Source organism: Phyllobates terribilis, unplaced genomic scaffold (genome assembly GCF_046119375.1).
Source record: "Phyllobates terribilis strain yellow unplaced genomic scaffold, ASM4611937v1 Scaffold_5__5_contigs__length_657084704, whole genome shotgun sequence".
Taxonomy (NCBI): Eukaryota; Metazoa; Chordata; class Amphibia; order Anura; family Dendrobatidae; genus Phyllobates; species Phyllobates terribilis.
The window spans coordinates 571592532-571612945 of NW_027362765.1; the positions used below are offsets into that span (position 1 = coordinate 571592532).

A 20414-nucleotide genomic window follows, 5' to 3' on the forward strand; every position below is an offset into this window, starting at 1 on the left:
TAATCAGATATTGATGATATTAGAGATAACAATTAGTAAATTTAGAAACACAAAAATACTTTCAGATGAAGGGCCATATAGTATTATGCTCATAAATTAAGTATCTACAACAGTTACCAAATATTAAGACCAATGGTACCTGCTAGATTATCTGATCTATGGACAAAAATCAAAAGAGGTTTGTCGCCTATAGTAACAATTACACAATGCAGTTATGGTACAATATCAGAGGCAACACAATAATGTAGTTATCAAACAAAAATGTCTTACCAATTCTGTCCGCATATGGTAGTACAGCGGTCCACATCAATAGTCCAAATAGTCCATTAGTAGGCTCCAATCCCTGGTATGGCCTAGGAAACTGCTAGTATCAACTGTGGACTTAGCCTCAGTTCAACTCTGTCGTTAAATGGCATGTTTCTGCTCCATAAATGAAGGGGGATTCATGAACATAAGGCTTGAGTGTTTTGTAAAAATGTGTCAGGGAAATATTACAAACCTGCCTCTTGTTCTTGACTGTAACTGCAGGATGATTAACAGATAAGAAGCATCGCTCTAGAGGGTTTAGAAAAAAAAAAACTTTTGTTTATATTTAATTGCAATTTTTTAACTTTTTGTTAGCAATCAGTCAAACATTCACAAAAAAAGCATGTCCAACAATTTATAGTAATGACATTTACAGCATACTATAAAATAGGTTTACAAAAACAAATGATCAAGCGAAGCTCAATACTGATCTTTTAAAAAGAATCTTTCAGCAGGTTTTTGCTATATAAGTTGCAAGCAGCATGCTGTAGGGGTTAAAACACAGAGTTCAGCAATGCCAATCTTATCAGAGATTTTGTTTGTCTGCAATGATTGTTTTAGCACCAGGAGCTTATCATTGCTATGATCCAGCAGCTCATGCATGCTAGTCTGATACCCCCCTCCTGTGATAGGCAGCTTACTGTCTATGGACATTGTACATACTAAGCCTGGTGCAGGTGGGGTTAGCTTTTCAGTTCTGCTTTTTTGCTAAATTCAAAAGCTCTGGCTGCTCTTAGATGGGGTAGCAGAAACATGATGACAGATTTCCTTTAATACCATAATTTTTCTATTGTTTTCCAGTGACTGATGTTTTGCCCACACCTGTGCAAACAAGTGTAACACCAGGTAAATGTTAACCAATATAATAATATAATGAAATAACATGTATACTACAAAGGATAATAACATGTAAAACAACAACTGTAAAAGTATTGTAAGCAAATGAGCATACAAGTACATCTGCTTTGCTTAAAGGTACATATGTGGTAATCTCATGTGGCGTATGGCAGGGTGCTGTACTCCTCGCAGTATACAATGTATCTCGCTGTGGCCAGTTTTCTGTTAGAAGAAGAGTCCTCTCTTCTCAAATTACACACCCACATGAAACTCCACAATGTAATGTTTTTCCAGTAAATGCCTCCAGGTAGAGGGTGATGATGGTGGTAGTAGTCTGTGCACCCGAGCCCCAGTCATAAAGAAGCCTTAATAAACAGCAGTCTCTTTACTGAGGATAATGAGGCAAATTCTTATTCACAAACGGTAGGAAACTGAGGTACAGGATTACACTCATGGCTGAAGACTGCTGTGCACCTGCAGACAGGCAGATCTTGGTAACCTCTGGTTTCATCAAATCTGAATATTTCTTCCTCAGCACTCTGCTCTGTTTCTGCCCTGAGGTAATTCTTCCTCCTAGAGGTGCAATTGTAATCTTCCTAATATGAAGACTATCAGTTTCCTTTATTGTGTTCATCCCCTTTTTAAGCACAGCAGTCAGGGAGAATGTAGGTAACTCCTTCACCTACAAAATGGCTTCCTCTTCTCAAAATGTCTGGCCACCAACTGCCACTTCTATCCTTAACCCCTTAACAACATTTTCCGTACTAATACGCGTCTGTGCCCTGGGACTTAAGAACCAGACCCATATTAGTACGTCATGGCGAACGCGCGCGCACACAGGCTGTGCGGGCGCGATCGCCGCCGGGTGTCAGCTGATTGTCACAGCTGACACCCGGTACTATGTGCAGGGAGTGGTCCTGCACCGCTCCCAGCACATTAACCCCCGCGATGCTGCGATCGAAGTCGATCGCGGCATTGCGGGGGCAAGGGGAGGTGATCGCCGATACTCACCTCCTCTTCCGGCTTCCAGCGCAGTCTGCAAAGGCTTCCCGGGTGTTGCCATGACGACCCGATGTCGTCATGACAACATCCGGGTCAGCAGACAGCAGGAAGATTGCTTGGACATGCGCAGTGCATCTCCAAGCAATCTTCACACTGTGCATTTCTGACAGCTTGCATGGCATAGGGATGGTGCTGCATTCCTGTGCCATGCAGGCGATCAGAGAAAAAAAAGTGAAAGTCCCAGAGTGGGACAAAGTAATAAAGTGTATATACTGTGTGAAAGTGGAAAAAAAAATAAAAAAAAATTTTGCAAAAATATAAAAAAAAAATAAATAAATAATCCACCAAAAATAAAAATATAATGTACCCATCAATAAATATTATTATAAAAAAAAAAAAAAAAAAAAAAAAAAAAAACAATAAAAGTACACATATTTGGTATCGCCGCGTCTGGAACAACCTGACCTATAAAACTGTCCCACTAGTTAAAAAACGAAGCAAAAAACAATGCTTTATCACCATACCGCCAAACAAAAAGTGGAATAACACGCGATCAAAAAGATGCATATAAATAAAAATGATACTGCTGAAAACGACATCTCGTCCCGCAAAAAACAAGCCGCCATACAGCTCCATCAGCCGAAAAATAAAAAAGCTATAGCTCTCAGAATAAAGCGATGCTAAAAAATATTTTTTTCTATAAAATAGCTTTTATTGTGTATAAGCGCCAAAACATAGAAAAATGATACAAATGTGGTACCGCTGTAAACGTACTGACCCGAAGAATAAAGCTACCTCATCAATTTTACCACACGCGGAACAGAATTTAAAAAAAAAAAAAAAAAACAATTCCTGAATTGTTGGTTTTTGTTTATTCTGCCTCCCAAAAATCGGAATAGAAAGCGATCAAAAAATGTCACGTGCCTGAAAATGGCACCAATAACAACATCACGTCATCCCGCAAAAAACGAGCCGTCACATAACTGTCTGCCAAATCTGGAAAAATTATAGCTCTCAAAATATGGCGATGCAAAAACTAGATTTTACAAAAAATGCGTCTTTTAGTGTGTGACAGCTGTCAGTCATAAAAACCCCATATGATTCTGGCATTGCTGTAATCACACCGACCCGAAGAATAAAGTCGTCTAATCACTTATACCGCACAAGGAACAGCGTCAAAAATAAACTCTTGGGTTAGGATTGTGCTAGGGTTAGGGCTGGGTTTGGGGCTAGGGCTGTGCTGGGGCTAGGGTTGTGCTGGGGCTAGGGTTGTGCTAGGGCTAGGGTTGTGCTAGGGCTAGGGTTGTGCTAGGGTTAGGGCTGGGGTTGGGATTTTTTTCAAAAGTAAGAAAAAAAGATGACGATATAACGACTAGTGTTGAGAGCAAGTGCTCGCTACTTGAGTTTGCATCGGGTGCTCTCGTATGCATTGAGTATCGTGGGTATTTGAGTGACATGCTCGAGTCTCTGCCCCATATGCTTCGCGGCCAAAAAACTTTACGGGGATTGCCTGCCATGCACGAGCGATCCCCGCATGTTTCTTTTTGGGTGTCTAATAACCGTGAAACATGCGGAGCAGGGACTCGAGCATGTCACTCGAGCACACGCTGTACATGGTGCATACCTGAGTACCTGATGCAAACTCAAGTAGCGAGCACTTGCGCTCAAGAATAATGACAACTTATTCAATATGATGACCTAATGTAAACAAATTCTGTGCCGTACCTCTGGGTTCAAAATGTTCACTATACACCTTAATAAAATCCTTGAGGGGTATAGTTTCCAAAATGGGGACACTTGTGGGGGATCTCCACTGTTTAGGCACATCAGGGGCTCTCCAAACGCGACATGGTGTCCGCTAACAAATTGAATGGAAAATCGGCTCAAATTGTTAGCGGACGCCATGTTGCGTTTGGAGAGCCCCTGTGTGCCCAAACATTGGAGCTCCCCCACAAGTGACGCCATTTTGGAAACTAGACCCCCCAAGGCACCTATCTAGATGCATAGTGAGCACTTGGAACCCCCAGGTGCTTCACAAATTGATTCGTAAAAATGAAAACGTGAAAAAAAAAACACTTTTTCATTTTTATGAATCAATTTGTGAAGCACCTGGGGTTCCAAGTGCTCACTATGAATCTAGATAGGTGCCTTGGGGGGTCTAGTTTCCAAAATGGGGTCACTTGTGGGGGAGCTCCAATGTTTGGGCACACAGGGACTCTCCAAATGCAACATGATATCCGCTAACAAATTGTCGGCTCAAATTGTTAGCGGACACCATGTTGCGTTTGGAAAGCCCCTGTGTGCCCAAACTTTGGAGCTCCCCCACAATTGACCCCATTTTGGAAACTAGACCCCCTAAGGCACCTATCTAGATGCATAGTGAGCACTTGGAACCCCCAGATGCTTCACAAATTGATTCGTAAAAATGAAAAAGTGAAAAAAAAAACATTTTTTAATTTTTATGAATCAATTTGTGAAGCACCTGGGGGGTCCAAGTGCTCACTATGCATCTAGAAAGGTGCCTTGGGGGGTCTAGTTTCCAAAATGGGGTCACTTGTGGGGGAGCTCCAAAGTTTGGGCACAGAGGGGCTCTCTAAACGCAACGTGGTGTCCGCTAACAATTTGAGCCGATTTTCCATTCAATTTGTTAGCGGATATCATGTTGCATTTGGAGAGTCCCTGTGTGCCCAAACATTGGAGCTCCCCCACAAGTGACCCCATTTTGGAAACTAGACCCCCCAAGGCACCTATCTAGATGCATAGTGAGCACTTGGAACCCCAGGTGCTTCACAAATTGATTCATAAAAATGAAAAAGTGTTTTTTTTTTCACTTTTTCATTTTTACGAATCAATTTGTGAAGCACCTGGGGGTTCCAAGTGCTCACTATGCATCTAGAAAGGTGCCTTGGGGGGTCTAGTTTCCAAAATGGGGTCACTTGTGGGGGAGCTCCAAAGTTTGGGCACAGAGGGGCTCTCCAAACGCAATGTGGTGTCCGCTAACAATTTGAGCCGATTTTCCATTCAATTTGTTAGCGGATACCATGTTGCATTTAGAGAGTCCCTGTGTGCCCAAACATTGGAGCTCCCCCACAAGTGACCCCATTTTGGAAACTAGACCCCCCAAGGCACCTATCTAGATGCATAGTGAGCACTTGGAACCCCTAGGTGCTTCACAAATTGATTCGTAAAAATGAAAAAGTGTTTTTTTTTTCACTTTTTCATTTTTACGAATCAATTTGTGAAGCACCTGGGGGTTCCACATGCTCACTATGCATCTATAATGGTGCCTTGGGGGGTCTAGTTTCCAAAATGGGGTCACTTGTGGGGGAGCTCCAAAATTTGGGCACAGAGGGGCTCTCCAAACGCAATGTGGTGTCCGCTAACAATTTGAGCCGATTTTCCATTCAATTTGTTAGCGGATACCATGTTGCATTTAGAGAGTCCCTGTGTGCCCAAACATTGGAGCTCCCCCACAAGTGACCCCATTTTGGAAACTAGACCCCCCAAGGCACCTACCTAGATGCATATTGAGCACTTGGAACCCCTAGGTGCTTCACAAATTGATTCGTAAAAATGAAAAAGTGTTTTTTTTTTTCACTTTTTCATTTTTACGAATCAATTTGTGAAGCACCTGGGGGTTCCAAGTGCTCACTATGCATCTATAAAGGTGCCTTGTGGGGTTTAGTTTCCAAAATGGGGTCACTTGTGGGGGAGCTCCAAAGTTTGGGCACAAAGGGGCTCTCCAAACACAACATGGCGTCTGCTAATTATTCAAGCAAATTTTACAATCAAAAAGTCAAATGGCGCTCCTTCCCTTCCGAGCCCTGCCGTGCGCCCAAACAGTGTTTTTTCCCCAAATATTGGGTATCTGCGTGCCCAGGGGAAATTGCACAACAAATTTTGGGGTCCATTTTTTCTTGTTACCCCTGTGAAAATAAAAAAAATTGGGTCTAAAGTAACATTTTTGTGAAAAAAGTTAAATGTTCATTTTATTCTTCCACATTAAAAAAATTCCTGTGAAGCACCTGAAAGGTTAATAAAGTTCTTGAATGTGGTTTTGAGCACCTTGAGGGGTGCAGATTTTAGAATGGTGTCACTTTTGGGTATTTTCTGTCATAAAGACCTCTCCAAGTGACTTCAAATGTGATGTGGTCCCTAAAAAAATGGTTTTGTAAATTTTGTTGGAAAAATGAGAAATCGCTGGTCAACTTTTAACCCTTATAGCTCCCTAACAAAAAAAAATTTTGGTTCCAAAATTGTGCTGATGTAAAGTAGACATGTGGGAAATGCTATTTCTTAACTCTTTTGTGTGACATATCGCTCTGATTTCAGGGCTTAAAAATTCAAATTTTGAAAATTGCAAAATTTTCAACATTTTCGCCAAATTTCCGTTTTTTTCACAAATAAATGCAAGTGATATCGAAGAAATTTTTCCACAATCATGAAGTACAATATGTCACGAAAAAACAATCTCAGAATCAGGGGGATCCGTTGAAGCGTTCCAGAGTAATTACCTCATAAAATGACAGTGGTCAGAATTCTAAAAATTGGCCCGGTCATTAACGTGCAAACCACCCGCGGGGCTTAAGGTGTTAAAGGGGTATTCCCATCTCCAAGATCCTATTCCAATATGTAAGAGGTGTAAAAATAATAATAATAATATTAGCAAATACCTCCATTTAGAAATGTAGTATAGTATTTTTGATTCGCTGTCACTTACCTCATGTGCAGGCATTGCAGGACCTTAAGTATCCATGGTTATGACCACTAGCAGCTAGCTAACTGTCACTATATCAGTGGACGTAACCATGGATACCTAAGGTTCTGCAATGCCTGCACATGAGGAAAGAGACAACGAAAAACCGGAAAACTATATTACATTTCTAATTGGAGGTATTTGCTAATATTATTACTATTACACCTACTACATATTGGGATAGGATCTTGGAGATGGGAATACCCCTTTAACTACCACACAGGATTTAGCTTCTCCCACCCCCCATGTGACTGTTAGAGCTGCAGTCATTGGCTGAGTGCCCAGAAGCGTTTTTCCAAAAGTTCCTGTATATTAAACAGAGCTGGGTCACATGATCAAGCCTGTGAGAGAAAGATTAACCCTTTTTGTGCTGCCTGTCAGCAGATCTCGCAATGTATTTAAAATGCACAGTTTACACAAAAAACAGCATTTATATGACACCCTATATATCCGGTATCCCATATAAATGGCCACTTTGTGGGATACCACACATACAACATAGAAACAGCCCAAAAGTGGTTTGGTACAACTGGTTGAGGTCCAGTCCTGGTAGGTTTCAGCTCATTTGCTTTTCGGCAGTGGAAAAAAATGCTGGATCCTACTCTCCAGAGCATTACTAGTACACAAAGGGTTCAATAATGTGTCCAAGGGTCATCGAAAGGAGATGGAGTGAGAAACAAACACCATCCTTTCTAGTCCAACACAGGAAAAAAAACAACTAACACCATAATTGAGAGGGGGCATTTTTATTCTTGCGGTAGGACCCTCTCTTCTGTGTATATCACTGTTAAAAACAGCAAGCCCATGATATACTGTATTTTTAAAGGGGTGTCCTCTAGATACATGTTAACTGTTAGATCAATGTGGATCCCCATCTCTTTTAACTTCTCCTGGTTGCAGTTTTGTGGCCAAGGGATAATGTGGGGCAGACGTTCCCCATTCTGGCGATAGTTTATATATTCAATGAATATTTAAGTCATTTATAAGGGTAATAATAAGACCAAACTCTCAAAGCTTTTGTATATTACAGGAATTCAAGCAGTTTAAGACAAAGTGAATCCAAGTGACAAGCGCTCTTCCAGCATATTATATTAAAAGCTGCTTTAGAAGAGCAAATAATTGGTCTCTGTGCTGTCCTTGTGCCAAAGACTGCACACGGAGAGCACCTGGACCCACTATAACCAGTGTGCCAGTGCATATGGCTGATTTTCTATGTGGACCAATGGTCTGCATGGAAGAAATTACAGCATTCAGTATTTTGGTTTGTTTTGCATGCACGTAATGGAAGGCAGCTCCGTCACCTATCTGCAATGGGGACAAGCACACAGAGCTGCACATGAAGCCAGTCACAGCCTCAATTTGCAATTGTGACTGGCCCAAGTTTTAATACGGTTATCCAAAATCAGGATAATTCAAATAAGTTGTATTAGTTGGCTATTGTGGTTGGCAAAGGGCCCAAGAGTTTTCAGTTTATAAAAGCAATCAATCAGACAACCACAAAAATACATTTCCGAGAGTTTATGCTAATGAATCTGACTCATTCTACACTTATAGAAAGCTATATAATTGGTTATACACTGTGTGCAGAATTATTAGGCAAGTTGTATTTTAGAGGATTATTTTTTATTATTGATCAACAACTATGTTCTCAATCAACCCAAAAGACTCATAAATATCCAAGCTTAATATTTTTGGAAGTTGGAGTGTTTTTTTTTTTAGATTTGGCTATCTTAGGAGGATATCTGTTTGTGCAGGTAACTATTACTGTGCTGAATTATTAGGCAACTTAATAAAAAACGAAATATAATCCCATCTCACTTGTTTATTTTCACCAGGTAAACCAATATCAGTGCACAAAATTTAGAAATAAACATTTCTGACATGCAAAAACTAAAACCAAAAAAATTAGTGATCAATATAGCCACCTTTCTTTATGATGACACTCAGCAGCCTTCCATCCATAGATTCTGTCAGCTGCTTGATCTGTTTTCGATCAACATTGCATGCAGCAGGTACCACAGCCTCCCAGACACTGTTCCGAGAGGTGTACTGTTTTCCCTCCCTGTAGATCTCACATTTTATGATCGACCACAGGTTCTCTACGGGGTTCAGATCAGGTGAACAAGGGGGCCATGTCATTATTTTTTCTTCTTTTAGACCTTTACTGGCCAGCCACACTGTGGAGTAGTTGGATGCATGTGATGGAGCATTGTCCTGCATGAAAATCATGTTTTTCTTGAACGATACCGACTTCTTCCTGTACCACTGCTTAAAGAAGTTGTCTTCCAGAAGCTGGCAGTAGGTCTGGGAGTTGAGCTTCACTCCATCCTCAATCCGAAAAGGTCCCACAAGTTCATCTTTGATGGTACCAGCCCATACCAGTACAACACCTCCACCTTGCTGGCATCTGAGTCGAAGTGGAGCTCTCAGCCCTTTACTGATCCAGCCTATGGCCCATCCATCTGGCCCATCAAGAGTCACTCTCATTTCATCAGACCATAAAACCTTTGAAAAATCAGTCTTAAGATATTTCTTGGCCCATTCTTGACATTTTATCTTATGTTTCTTGTTCAAAGGTGGTCATTTTTCAGCCTTCCTTACCTTGGCCATGTCCCTGAGTATAGCACACCTTGTGCTTTTTGATACTCCAGTAACTTTGCAGCTCTGAAATATGGCAAAATTGGTGGCGAATGGCATCTTGGCAGCTTCACGCTTGATTTTCCTCAATTCATGGGCAGTTATTTTGCGCCTATTTTGGGCAACACGCTTCTTGCGACCCTGTTGGCTATTTGCCATGAAACGCTTGATTGTCCAGTGATCACACTTCAAAAGTTTGTAAATTTCAATACTGCTGCATCCCTCTGCAAGACATCTCACAATTTTGGACTTTTCAGAGCCCGTCAAATCTCTCTTCTAACCCATTTTGCCAAAGGAAAGGAAGTTGCCTAATAATTAAGCACACCTTATGTAGGGTGTTGATGTCATTAGTCAACACCCCTCCTCATTACAGAGATGCACATCACCAGATTTATTGGTAGTTGGCTCTCAAGCCTATGCAGCTTGGAGTAGGACAACATGTATAAAAAGTATCATGTGATCAAAATACTCATTTGCCTAATAATTCTTTATACAGTGTATTAAAAAAAATTATGGAGCAAACAATACTGTTTACTTCATTTCAAAATGTTTCTATTTGTTTTCCAGTGACTGATGTTTTGCCTACACCTGCGCCAACCTGTGTGAAACCAGGTAAAAATCAACTAATATAATGAAATAACACATATGCTACAAGTGATAACCAAATGTAAAACAACTGTTATTGTAGGCTAAAAAGTACATATTCTTGCTTGAAGACACATTCAGTATAGAAACAGCCCATCGTTGATTTGGTACAACTGGATGAGGTCCAGTCCTAGTAGGTTTTAGCTTCTTTGCTAATAGGTAGTGAAAAAGAAATGTCAGGCTCTGTTCTCCAGAGCATTACTAGTACACAATGGGTTTGTGAATGGGTCCAAGGTTCATGTTCTATCCAACAATGGAAAAGAAACAACTAACACCATAATTGAGAGGGGGGCGGTTTTATTTTTGCAGTAGGACACTCTCTTCTATGTATATCACTAGTAAAAGCAGCAAGACCATAATATACTGTATTTTTATAAGGGTATCCTCTAGATATGTGTAATCTGTTAGATTAATGTGGACCCCCACTCCTTTTATCTCCTCCTGATTACAGTTTTGTGGCAAGGGGAGAATGTGAAACAGAACTTCCCAATTCTGATAATAATTTGGATATTCAGTGGATATTTAAATTATTTATAAGTGCAATGGTCAGACAGAACTCACAATGCTTTAGTATATTACAGTACTTCGAGCAGTTTAAAACAAAGATAATCCAAGTGACAAGTGCTCTTCCAGCATATTATACTAGGGGCTGGTTCAGAAGAGCAAATAATTGGTCTCTGTGCTGTCCATGTGCCACGGACTGCAGACAGAGAGCACCTGGACCCACTATAACCAGTGTGCCAGTGCATGTGGCTGATTTTCTATGTGGAGCAATGGTCGGCATGGAAAAAATTGAAGCATTCACTAATTTGGTTTTGTTTAACATGCATGTTAATGGAAGGAAACTCCACCACCCATCTGCAGGGGGGACAAGTACACAGAGCTGCACATGAAGCCAGTCACAGCCTCAATTTTTGATTGTAACTGGCCCGATTTTTGTACCAGTTGGCTATTATGTTTGACAAATGGCCCATGAGTTTTCAGTTCATAAAAGCAATTAATCAGACAACCACAAAAATACATTTTCGAGAGTTTATAATATTGAGTCTGACTCATTCTACTCTTATAGAAAGCTATAAAACGGGTTATATTAAAAAGATGATGAAGCAAACCTCAGTACAGATTTCTTAATTACAACATTTTTCTATTTGTTTTCAGTGACTGATGTTTTGCCCACACCTGCGCCAACCTGTGTGAAACCAGGTAAAAATTAACTAATATATTGAAATAACATATATGCTACAAAAGATAACAAAATGTAAATCAACTGTTATTGTAGGAAAAAAGTACATATTCTTAGCTTAAAGATACATTCAGCATAGAAACAACCCAACGTTGGTATGGTACAACTGAATGAGGTCCTTTCCTGGTAGGTTTTAACTTCTTTGTTATTAGGTAGTGAAAAAGAAATCCAGGGCTCTGCTTTCCAGAGCATTACTAGTACAAAACGGGTTTGTGAATGGGTCCAATGATCATGGACAGGAGATGGAGTGGGAAACAAACACCAAGTCTCTCTGTCCAACAATAGAAAAAAATAACTAACACCATAATTTAGAAGGGAAGGAGGTTTTATTTTTGCAGCAGAACCCTCTCTTCTTTGTATATCACTGGTAAAAACAGTATGCCCATGATTTACTGTATTTTTATAAGGGTATCCTCTAGATACGTATTAACTGTTAGATTAATGTGGAGTCCCATTCCTTTTAACTCCTCCTGATTGCAGTTTTGTGGTAAGAGGTGAATGTGAGACAGAAGTTCCCCATTCTGACAATAGCTTGGATATTCAGTGGAAATTTAAATCACTTATAAGTACCAATGGTCTGAGAGAACTCACAACGTTTTGGTATATTACAGCACTTCGAGCAGTTTAAAACAAAGTGAATCTAAGTGACAAGGGCTCTTATATATTAAGGGCTGGTTCAGAAGAACAAATAACAGGTTCATGTGCTGTCCATGTGCCAAGGACTGCAGACAGAGAGCACCTGGACCCACTATAGCCAGTGTGCCAGTGCATATGGCTGGTTTTCTATGTGGACCAATGGTCTGCATGGAAAAAATTGCAGCATCCACTATTTTGGATTATTTTACATGCATGTAATGGAAGGAAGCTCTGCCACCCATCTGCAATGGGGACAAGCACACAGAGCTCTACATGAAGCCAGACACAGCCTCAATTTGCATTTGTAACTGGCCCGAATTTTAATACGGTTGTCTGAAACTCAAACCAATTGTAACAGTTGGCTATTATGGTTGACAAAGAGCCCATTAGTTTTCAGTGTATGAAAGAAATCAATCAGACAACTATAAAAATACATTTCTGAGATTTTATACTAATGACTCAGAGTCATTCTACACTGATAGAAAAGCTATAAAATGGGTTATTTAAAACTAATTATGGAGCAAAGCTTAATACTGATTTCTTAACACTATAATTTTTCTATTTTTTTTCCAGTAACTGATGTTTTGCCCACACCTGTGCAAACCTGTGTGAAACCAGGTAAAAGTAACCCAATATAGTGAAAGAAAATGAATACTACAAAGGATAACAAAATGTGAAACAACTATAAAAGCATTGTAGTTAAAAAATTACTTATTCTTTGTTTAAAGGCATATACAGCATAGAAACCGTCCACCATTGGTATGGCACAACTGGATGAGGTCCAGTCCTAATAGGTTTTAGCTTCTTTGCTATTAGGTAGTGAAAAAGAAACCCCAGGCTCTGCTTTCCAGACCAATACTACTACACAACGGGTTCGAGAATTGGTCTAAGGATCATGGACAGGAGATGGAGTTAGAAACAAACAACAAGTTCCTCTGTCCAACAATGGATAAAAAACAACTAACACCATAATTGAGAGGGGACCCTCTCTTCTGTATATATCACTGGTAAAACAGCAAGCGCATGATATGCTGTATTTTTAAAAGGGTTTAATTATCAGACCGAAATCACAACGCTTTGGTATATTACAGAACTTCGAGCAGTTTGAGACAAAGTGAATCCAAGTGACAAGCGCTCTTCCAGCATATTATATTAAGGGCTGGTTCAGAAGAGCAAATAATTGGTCTCTGTGCTGTCAATGTGCCACAGACTGCACACAGGGAGCACCTGGACCCGCTATAACCAGTGTGCCAGTGCATATGGCTGATTTTCTATGTGGTCCAAAGGTCTGCATGGAAAAAAATTGCAGCATTCGCTAATTTGCATTGTTTTGCAAGCATGTAATGGAAGGCAGCTCCACCACCAATCCGCAGAGTGGACAAGCACACAGCGCTGCACATGAAACCAGTAACATCCTCAATTTGCAATTGTGACTGGTCTGATTTTGAATACGGTCATCTGAACCCGGCCTAACTCAAATCAATTGTACAAGTTGGCTATTATGGTTGGCAACCAGCCCATGAGTTTTCAGTTGATAAAAGAAATCAATCAGATAACCACAAAAATACATTTCCGAGATTTTATACCAATGACTCAGAGTCAATCTACACTTATAGAATGCTATAAAATGGGTTATATAAAACAAATTATGGGGCAAAGCTTAATACTGATTTCTTAACACTATCATTTTTCTATTATTTTCCAGTGACTGATGTTTTGACTACACCTGTGCCAACTTGTGTGAAACCAGGTAAAATTTAACCAAAATAATGAAATAAAATGAATACTACAAAGGATAACAAAATGTAAAACAACTATAACAGCATTGTAGCCAAAAAAGTGCATATCCTTTTCTTGAAGGCACATACAGAATAGAAACAGCCCATCACTGGTATGATACAACTGGATGAGGTCCAGTCCTGATAGGTTTTAGCTTCTTTGCTATTAGGTAGTGAAAAAACAATGCTGAACTCTTCTCTCCAGAGCATTACTAGTACACAACTGGCTCATGAATCGGTCCAAGGATTATGGACAGTAGATGGAGTGGGAAACAAACACCAAGTTCCTCTGTCCAACAATGGATAAAAAAAAACTAACACCATAATTCAGAGGTGGGTTTATATTTGCAGTATGACCCTCTCTTTTCTGTATATCACTGATAAAAACAGCAAGCCCATAATATACTGAAATTTTTTAAAGGGTGTCCTCTAGATACGTGTTAACTGTTAGATCAATGTGGATCTCCACTCCTTTTAACTTCTGATTGCAGTTTTGTGGCCAGGGGATAATGTGAGAAAGAAGTTCCCCATACTGGCTATAGTTTGGATGTTCAGTAGATATTTAAATCACTTATAAGTGAAATGATCAGGCAGAACTCACAACACTTTGGTATATTACAGCACTTTGAGCAATTTAAGACAAAGTGAATCCAAGTGATAAGGGCTCTTCCACCATATTATATTAAGGGCTGCTTCAGATGAGAAAATGATTTGTCCATGTGCTGTCCATGTGTGCCAAGGACTGCAGACAGAGAGCACCTGGACTCACTATAACCAGTGTGCCAGTGCATATGGCTGATTTTCAATGTGGGCCAATGGTCTGCATGAAAAAAATTGCAACATGCACTAATTTGCATTGTTTTACAAGCATGTAATGGAAGGCAGCTCCGCCACCCATCTGCAATTGGGACAAGCACACAGAGCTGCAGATGAAGCTATTCATGTCCTCAATTTGCGATTGTGACTGGCCCGATTTTGAATATGATCATCTGAACCCGGCCTAACTCAAAGCAATTGTACAAGTTAGCTATTATGGTTGGCAAAGGGCCTATGAATTTTCAGTTTACAAAAGCAATCAATCAATCAATCAAACATTCAGACAACCAGAAAAATACATTTCCGAGATTTTATACTAATGAATATCTGTCATTCTACAGTGAAAGAATGCTATTAAATGGGTTATATAAAACTAATTATGGAGCAAAGCTTAATACTGATTTCTTAACATTATCATTTTTCTATTGTTTTCCAGTGACTGATGTTTTGCCCAAACCTGTGCCAACCTGTGTGAAACCAGGTAAATGTTAACCAATATAATGAAATAACATGTATACTATAAAGAATAACAAAATGTAAAACAACTGTAAAAGTATTGTAGTCAAAGAAGCTTTCAGTATTTACTTACAGTAATAATTGTACTTCACAGACACAGTGCAAGTTACTTCACAGCCGACTGCTCCTCTGCCTGTAAACCCACAACCTTGTGCATCTGTACCCATTGTTACCCAAGATAAGAAAGCAATCAAGAAGTAAAGTGATTGTTTTGGGTGAAAGTCGTCATTCCTCTACAACTATGTTAGCAAACACGCTGTTATTTTGCTTCATTTAAATTATGTCCCCCCTGGATATGACTTTACTAATATTAAATTAAAGCCATTAATGCATTATTGTTGTGTATTTATTAGTGATGAACGAGCATGCTTGCTACCACTCAGTGCTCGCCCGAGCATCACACTGCTCGAGATGCTATTTCCGGGGTTGCTCGTCGGGAGCTCGGGACTCCTCCATGCATGTTTGGCGCTCTTTACAGAGCCAATGAACATGCAGGGATTGTCTGCCATTAACTGTAATGCCGCAGCCATGTTGGTTGTGGCATTACAGTGATTGGCTGGCCGCACAGCGTCATCAGGTCTATATCAGACCTGGCACCGCCATGCTCATCACAGTCTCTCCGGAAACAGACAGTGTGGGGAGAACTGCTAAGCTAGGGAGAGATTTGCTTGTTTCTAGTTAGTGTAGGTATACCAAACTATATTAGAGACACATATCAATCTCAACAAACAGCCTTCTGAGGACTAATCCATCTGCAGAGATATCAGGCAGGCAGTGTATATTGGCAGGCAGGGTATATAGCAGACTGCAGTGCACATAGCACAAGAGGCTCCATTCCAGTTCTGTCTGCTGCTGCTATTGTTAGATATTTCTAGAAATAGGCCCAGGTCTCAGGGGCCAAGAGTAATTTTCTTTTGTATCTTAATCCTCATTATTTGCTTAAAAAGCAATCCAGAGAACACCGTTTTTCTGCGCCATTTGCTTGTTGGCACTGCAGAATACAGCCAGGTCCTTTCCATATTACAGCACTAAAAATCCAGCTATTTAAAACTGTGGTTTGTCCATCACACGGATCACATATAATTACGCTGAAAATACTGCCATTTCTGGCCTCCATTAAAAATTTGTTTCAGTGTGTCAGTGAAGCTATTGACACCAGTTTGCTGTTCAAAATAGTTACCTACAGGCCAGCTATTTAAAACTGTGGTTTGTCCGCCACACGGATCACATATAAGTTCGCTCCAAATTCAGCCATTTGTAGTGAACGTGAAAGATATTGTCCTCCATTTAAAATTGGCAAGGCACGTGACAAGGGACGGGGAACTGGACGTGATGTTGATGGTGCATGCAGAGTCCAAGGCCGTGGGCAAGCTGAAATTGTGACACAACAAACACGCACATCTTCTCGCTCGACCTTCCTGTCCCAATTAATAGGGGACCGCAGAACACCATTATTTAAATTGTTAGTGTGTTTTTTCCAAAATTTTGGCAGCCATTGCATTCACAGCAGGGGCATTACCACTATAGGAGACTTTATTGCTCCTTTATAATGGGAACATTTTTTTTACTGAGACCCTCCTCTGAGTCTCTTCAAAGGGGTATTGGGTTGCGTCCGAATTTTTGGCAGCCCTTGCAGTCATTGCATACGCAATAATAGTATAGGAGACCCACTCGTTAATAATGGGAACAACAAAGCATAGCCGGATGATGGCTCTCTAACAATAGCGAGGGCCAACTGCTGGCCCTTTAAGAATAGTAAGGGCTGCCTGATGGCCCTATAAAAATAGGCTTTGTGACTTTCAGGATCCCTCCATCATAAATGAAAGAGGATGTGTCTGATGATGTGTCACACACCACATGGCCAGATAAGGTTTTAAAATGTTAAATGACATTTCCCGGTGAATGCATTTGTCTTAAAAAATAACTAAGAAAAGTTTGTGGGAAGGTTCCCGGACACTCTATGGTTGCTTTTTTAATGTGGATTGGACGTGCTTATGCATGGTATTTCTGAAACCGCATTGCAGATCAGGCCATTGCCCAACTCTGTTGTCATGAAATTAAAGGAGCAAAGAAAGATGTTTGTGTGTTGAAGCACCACCGACAAGTGGGAGCTGATGTTGGATGGGCTGCCATTGCTTCTGCAGCAAGCTGCATTAGAGGACTTCCTGGGAGAAATGACACCCAGAGTAGATACGGTTTCCCTCTATGCCAGTCCTTTCACCGAGCTAAAGAATATGGCTGTGGTGAAATACAACTCTCACTGAGAAGCAGTGACAAACTGAAAAACATTCGGCCCACCAGAGGATTTGATTCTGAGGGCCCAATTTTCTCCTCTGCTCAAGAGCCCCATAGCAGCTGCAAAGTTTGCGCCTGTCATGAACTCTCCTGATAAAGAAGCCAGGGCCCACCCGAGGATGCTCAGGTGGGCCTGTCCAACCCTGCTGAGAAGCAGCCGTAGCTAAGAAAAGTGTGTGGGAAGGTTCCCGGACACTCTATGGCTGCTTTTTTAATGTGAACTGGCTCCGTACCATCCCTGGGCACATTTCAAGTGCAAGCAGCTTTAGATTACTTTTTGGGAGAAATGACAGCTGGAGTAGATACGGTTTCCCAAGTCCTTTCACCAAGCTAAAGAATATGGCTGTGGTGAAATACAGCTCACCCACAATCTGTGGACTGGCTCTGTACCGTCCCTGGCCACATTCAGTTGACCATGTGTTTGTGGTTAGGCGGTCCTTCTCAGTAAGTAAACTGGGGAAGGCACGGGTAATATTGTGGAACCCATACTTGTGGAAGGCGGAGACGATACCGAGAGAAATAGTGGCGGCTGGGGACTGAGTATGGACACCCGGCCGCCACTGGCATGAGGTTGTGAAAAGCTTCCGCCTCCATGAGCCTAAAAAGCCACATTTCAAGTGCAAGCAGCTTTAGAGGACTTCCTGGGAGAAATGACAGCTGGAGTAGATACGGTTTCCCAAGTCCTTTCACCAAGCTAAAGAATATGACTGATGAAATACAACTTACCGACAAACTGTGGACTGGCTCCCTACCATCCCTGGCCACATTCACTTGACCACGTGTTTGTGGGTAGGCGGGTCTTCCTAGTAAGTTCACTGGGGAGGGCACGGGTAATGTTGTGGGACCCGTGCTTGTGGAAGGAGGAAACGATACCGGGAGAAATAGTGGCAGGTGCGGACGAAGTATGGACACCCGGCCGCCGCTGGCATGAGGTTGTGAAAAGCTTCCTCCTCCATGAGCCTAAAAGGCCATATTTCAAGTGCAAGCAGCTTTAGAGGACTTCCTGGGAGAAATGACAGCAGGAGTAGATACGGTTTCCCAAAAGTTAGTCCTTTCACCGAGCTAAAAAATATGGCTGGGGTGAAATACAACTTACCGACAAGCTGTGGACTGGCTCTGTACCGTCCCTGGCCACATTCACTTGTCCACGTGTTTGTGGTTAGGCGGTTCTTCCCAGTATGTAAACTTGGGAGGGCACGGGTAATGTTGTAGGACCCGTACTTGTGGAAGGCAGAGACGACACCGGGACAAATAGCGGCGGCTGGGGACCGAGTATGGACACCCGGTCTCCGCCATAAGGTTTGGACAGCTTCTGCCTCCACGAGCCTAAAAGGCCACATTTCAAGTGCAAGCAGCTGTCAAAAATTTGGCAGTATATTATTGCAGCCTGTGGGTGGGTGGCTGGCTGGCTGCATACTTGCGCTTGCATTCCAAGGAATGGGGTAGGGACAACTGAACGCTGCACTGGGACAAGGACGTGGACGGTGATTGTTGCAAGTCTGCAATGAAAAGTGCATGACGGGAGGCATCTTCGCATGCGCCGAGGATCACTTATGATGGGCACACTTTTAGGCAGTGACCTGGGAGTCAGAGATGCTTACAGGGGTCTTCCCCATGCTATCCCCATGTCTTTTGACTACGCAAACCTTACAAACACCTCCAAAAAGACACCTTTTTAAAAAGTGAGTAATTTACGCCATATGTGTTCTACAGAATTTATAAATAATGGGCCAGTAAAAAAGAAAAAAATCTATTTTAAAAAATTGTGTTCATTTTCACAACAAATAAAGAAAAAACACCTCAAAGTCTCTTTCACAATTACTTCCAAGTGCAGGAATACCTCAAATGTGTTCAGAAGCTACTGTATGGGCACATGGCAGGGCTCAGAAGGTAAGGAGCACTACTTGATTTTTGGAGAGCAGATTTGATAAAAAAAGAATTCAGGCACCATATCGCATTTGCACAGCTCCTGAGATACTATTTCAATGGAAACACCCCAGAGGAAACCACAATTTTAAAACCAAACATCTCAGAGAATTTACCTAGGGTTGTTGTGAGTATTTTTATTCTGTGTTTCACAGACATTCAATAGTAATTGAGCCCTGAAAATTAATATTTTTTTCCTAAAGTTGATGGAGCCCTAAACTTTTCCAAAAGGGTAATAGTAAACAAGTATCCTATAATATTACGCCTTTTATCTTGATTATGGAAATAATCCATATGTGATCATACACTACTATTTTGATGCATGGCATTACTCAAAAGGAAAGCAATGTAATTTTGTTTTTCAAGCACATATTGTATATGAACAGGTTTTGAATCACTATGTTGCATTTTCAGAACCCCTGAAATATCAGTGCATTAGAAACCTCAATGATTTGACCCTATTTTAGAAACTAGACCACTCAAGAAATTCATTAAGAGGTGTAGTGAGCAATTTAACCCCTTAATTTTTTTCCAAAAATTAATGCACAGTTGATAGTGTGAAGTAAATATGTGCAGCATCTGAAACGATGGATACTGGAAGCCTGTGCTAGCATTTATTCTGAAGTTGCTATCAGTGTGTCAAGAGTGGGAGAAGAGGGTTGCATTGACAATCAAACACAATGGGCAGCAATTTGAAAACATTTTATAAGTGGTCATAAACTTGAAAAAAACTTGTGAAAGAATAAAGTTACGCTAAAACCAAGCACACCATTGTTTTTCTTATGAAATTCTCAATAAGTTTGATGTGTTACATGACCCTCTTCCCATTGAAAAAGAGAAAGTTGGATCCAAAATGGCTGACTTCAAAATGGCCACCATGGTCACCACCCATCTGGAAAAGGTTTCTCCTTCCCATATACTAATGTGCCACAAACAGGAAGTTGATATCACCAACCATTCCCATTTAATTTAGGTGTATCCATATAAATGGCCCACCCTGTATATCTCTGCTGAGCAAAAC

At 40.9% G+C, this 20414-nt stretch overlaps 1 protein-coding gene across 50 annotated transcripts in view; it reads left to right on the forward strand.

The window, feature by feature from the left end:
• LOC141273691 (uncharacterized) overlaps positions 1-15507 on the forward strand; it is a 167524-nt gene extending 152017 nt beyond the window's left edge. For 35 of the 50 annotated variants that reach the window (XM_073685908.1, XM_073685922.1, XM_073685921.1 and 32 more), the window contains 7 exons: positions 1108-1152; positions 10106-10150; positions 11342-11386; positions 12636-12680; positions 13768-13812; positions 15093-15137; positions 15267-15507. In XM_073685908.1, the coding sequence (XP_073542009.1) occupies positions 1108-1152; positions 10106-10150; positions 11342-11386; positions 12636-12680; positions 13768-13812; positions 15093-15137; positions 15267-15373 (377 nt within the window). In that variant the 3' untranslated portion in view covers positions 15374-15507. The remainder of the gene's footprint in view (positions 1-1107; positions 1153-10105; positions 10151-11341; positions 11387-12635; positions 12681-13767; positions 13813-15092; positions 15138-15266) is intronic. The other 15 variants (XM_073685920.1, XM_073685939.1, XM_073685899.1 and 12 more) reach the window with 6 other exon arrangements.
• Positions 15508-20414: the final 4907 nt, after the last annotated feature.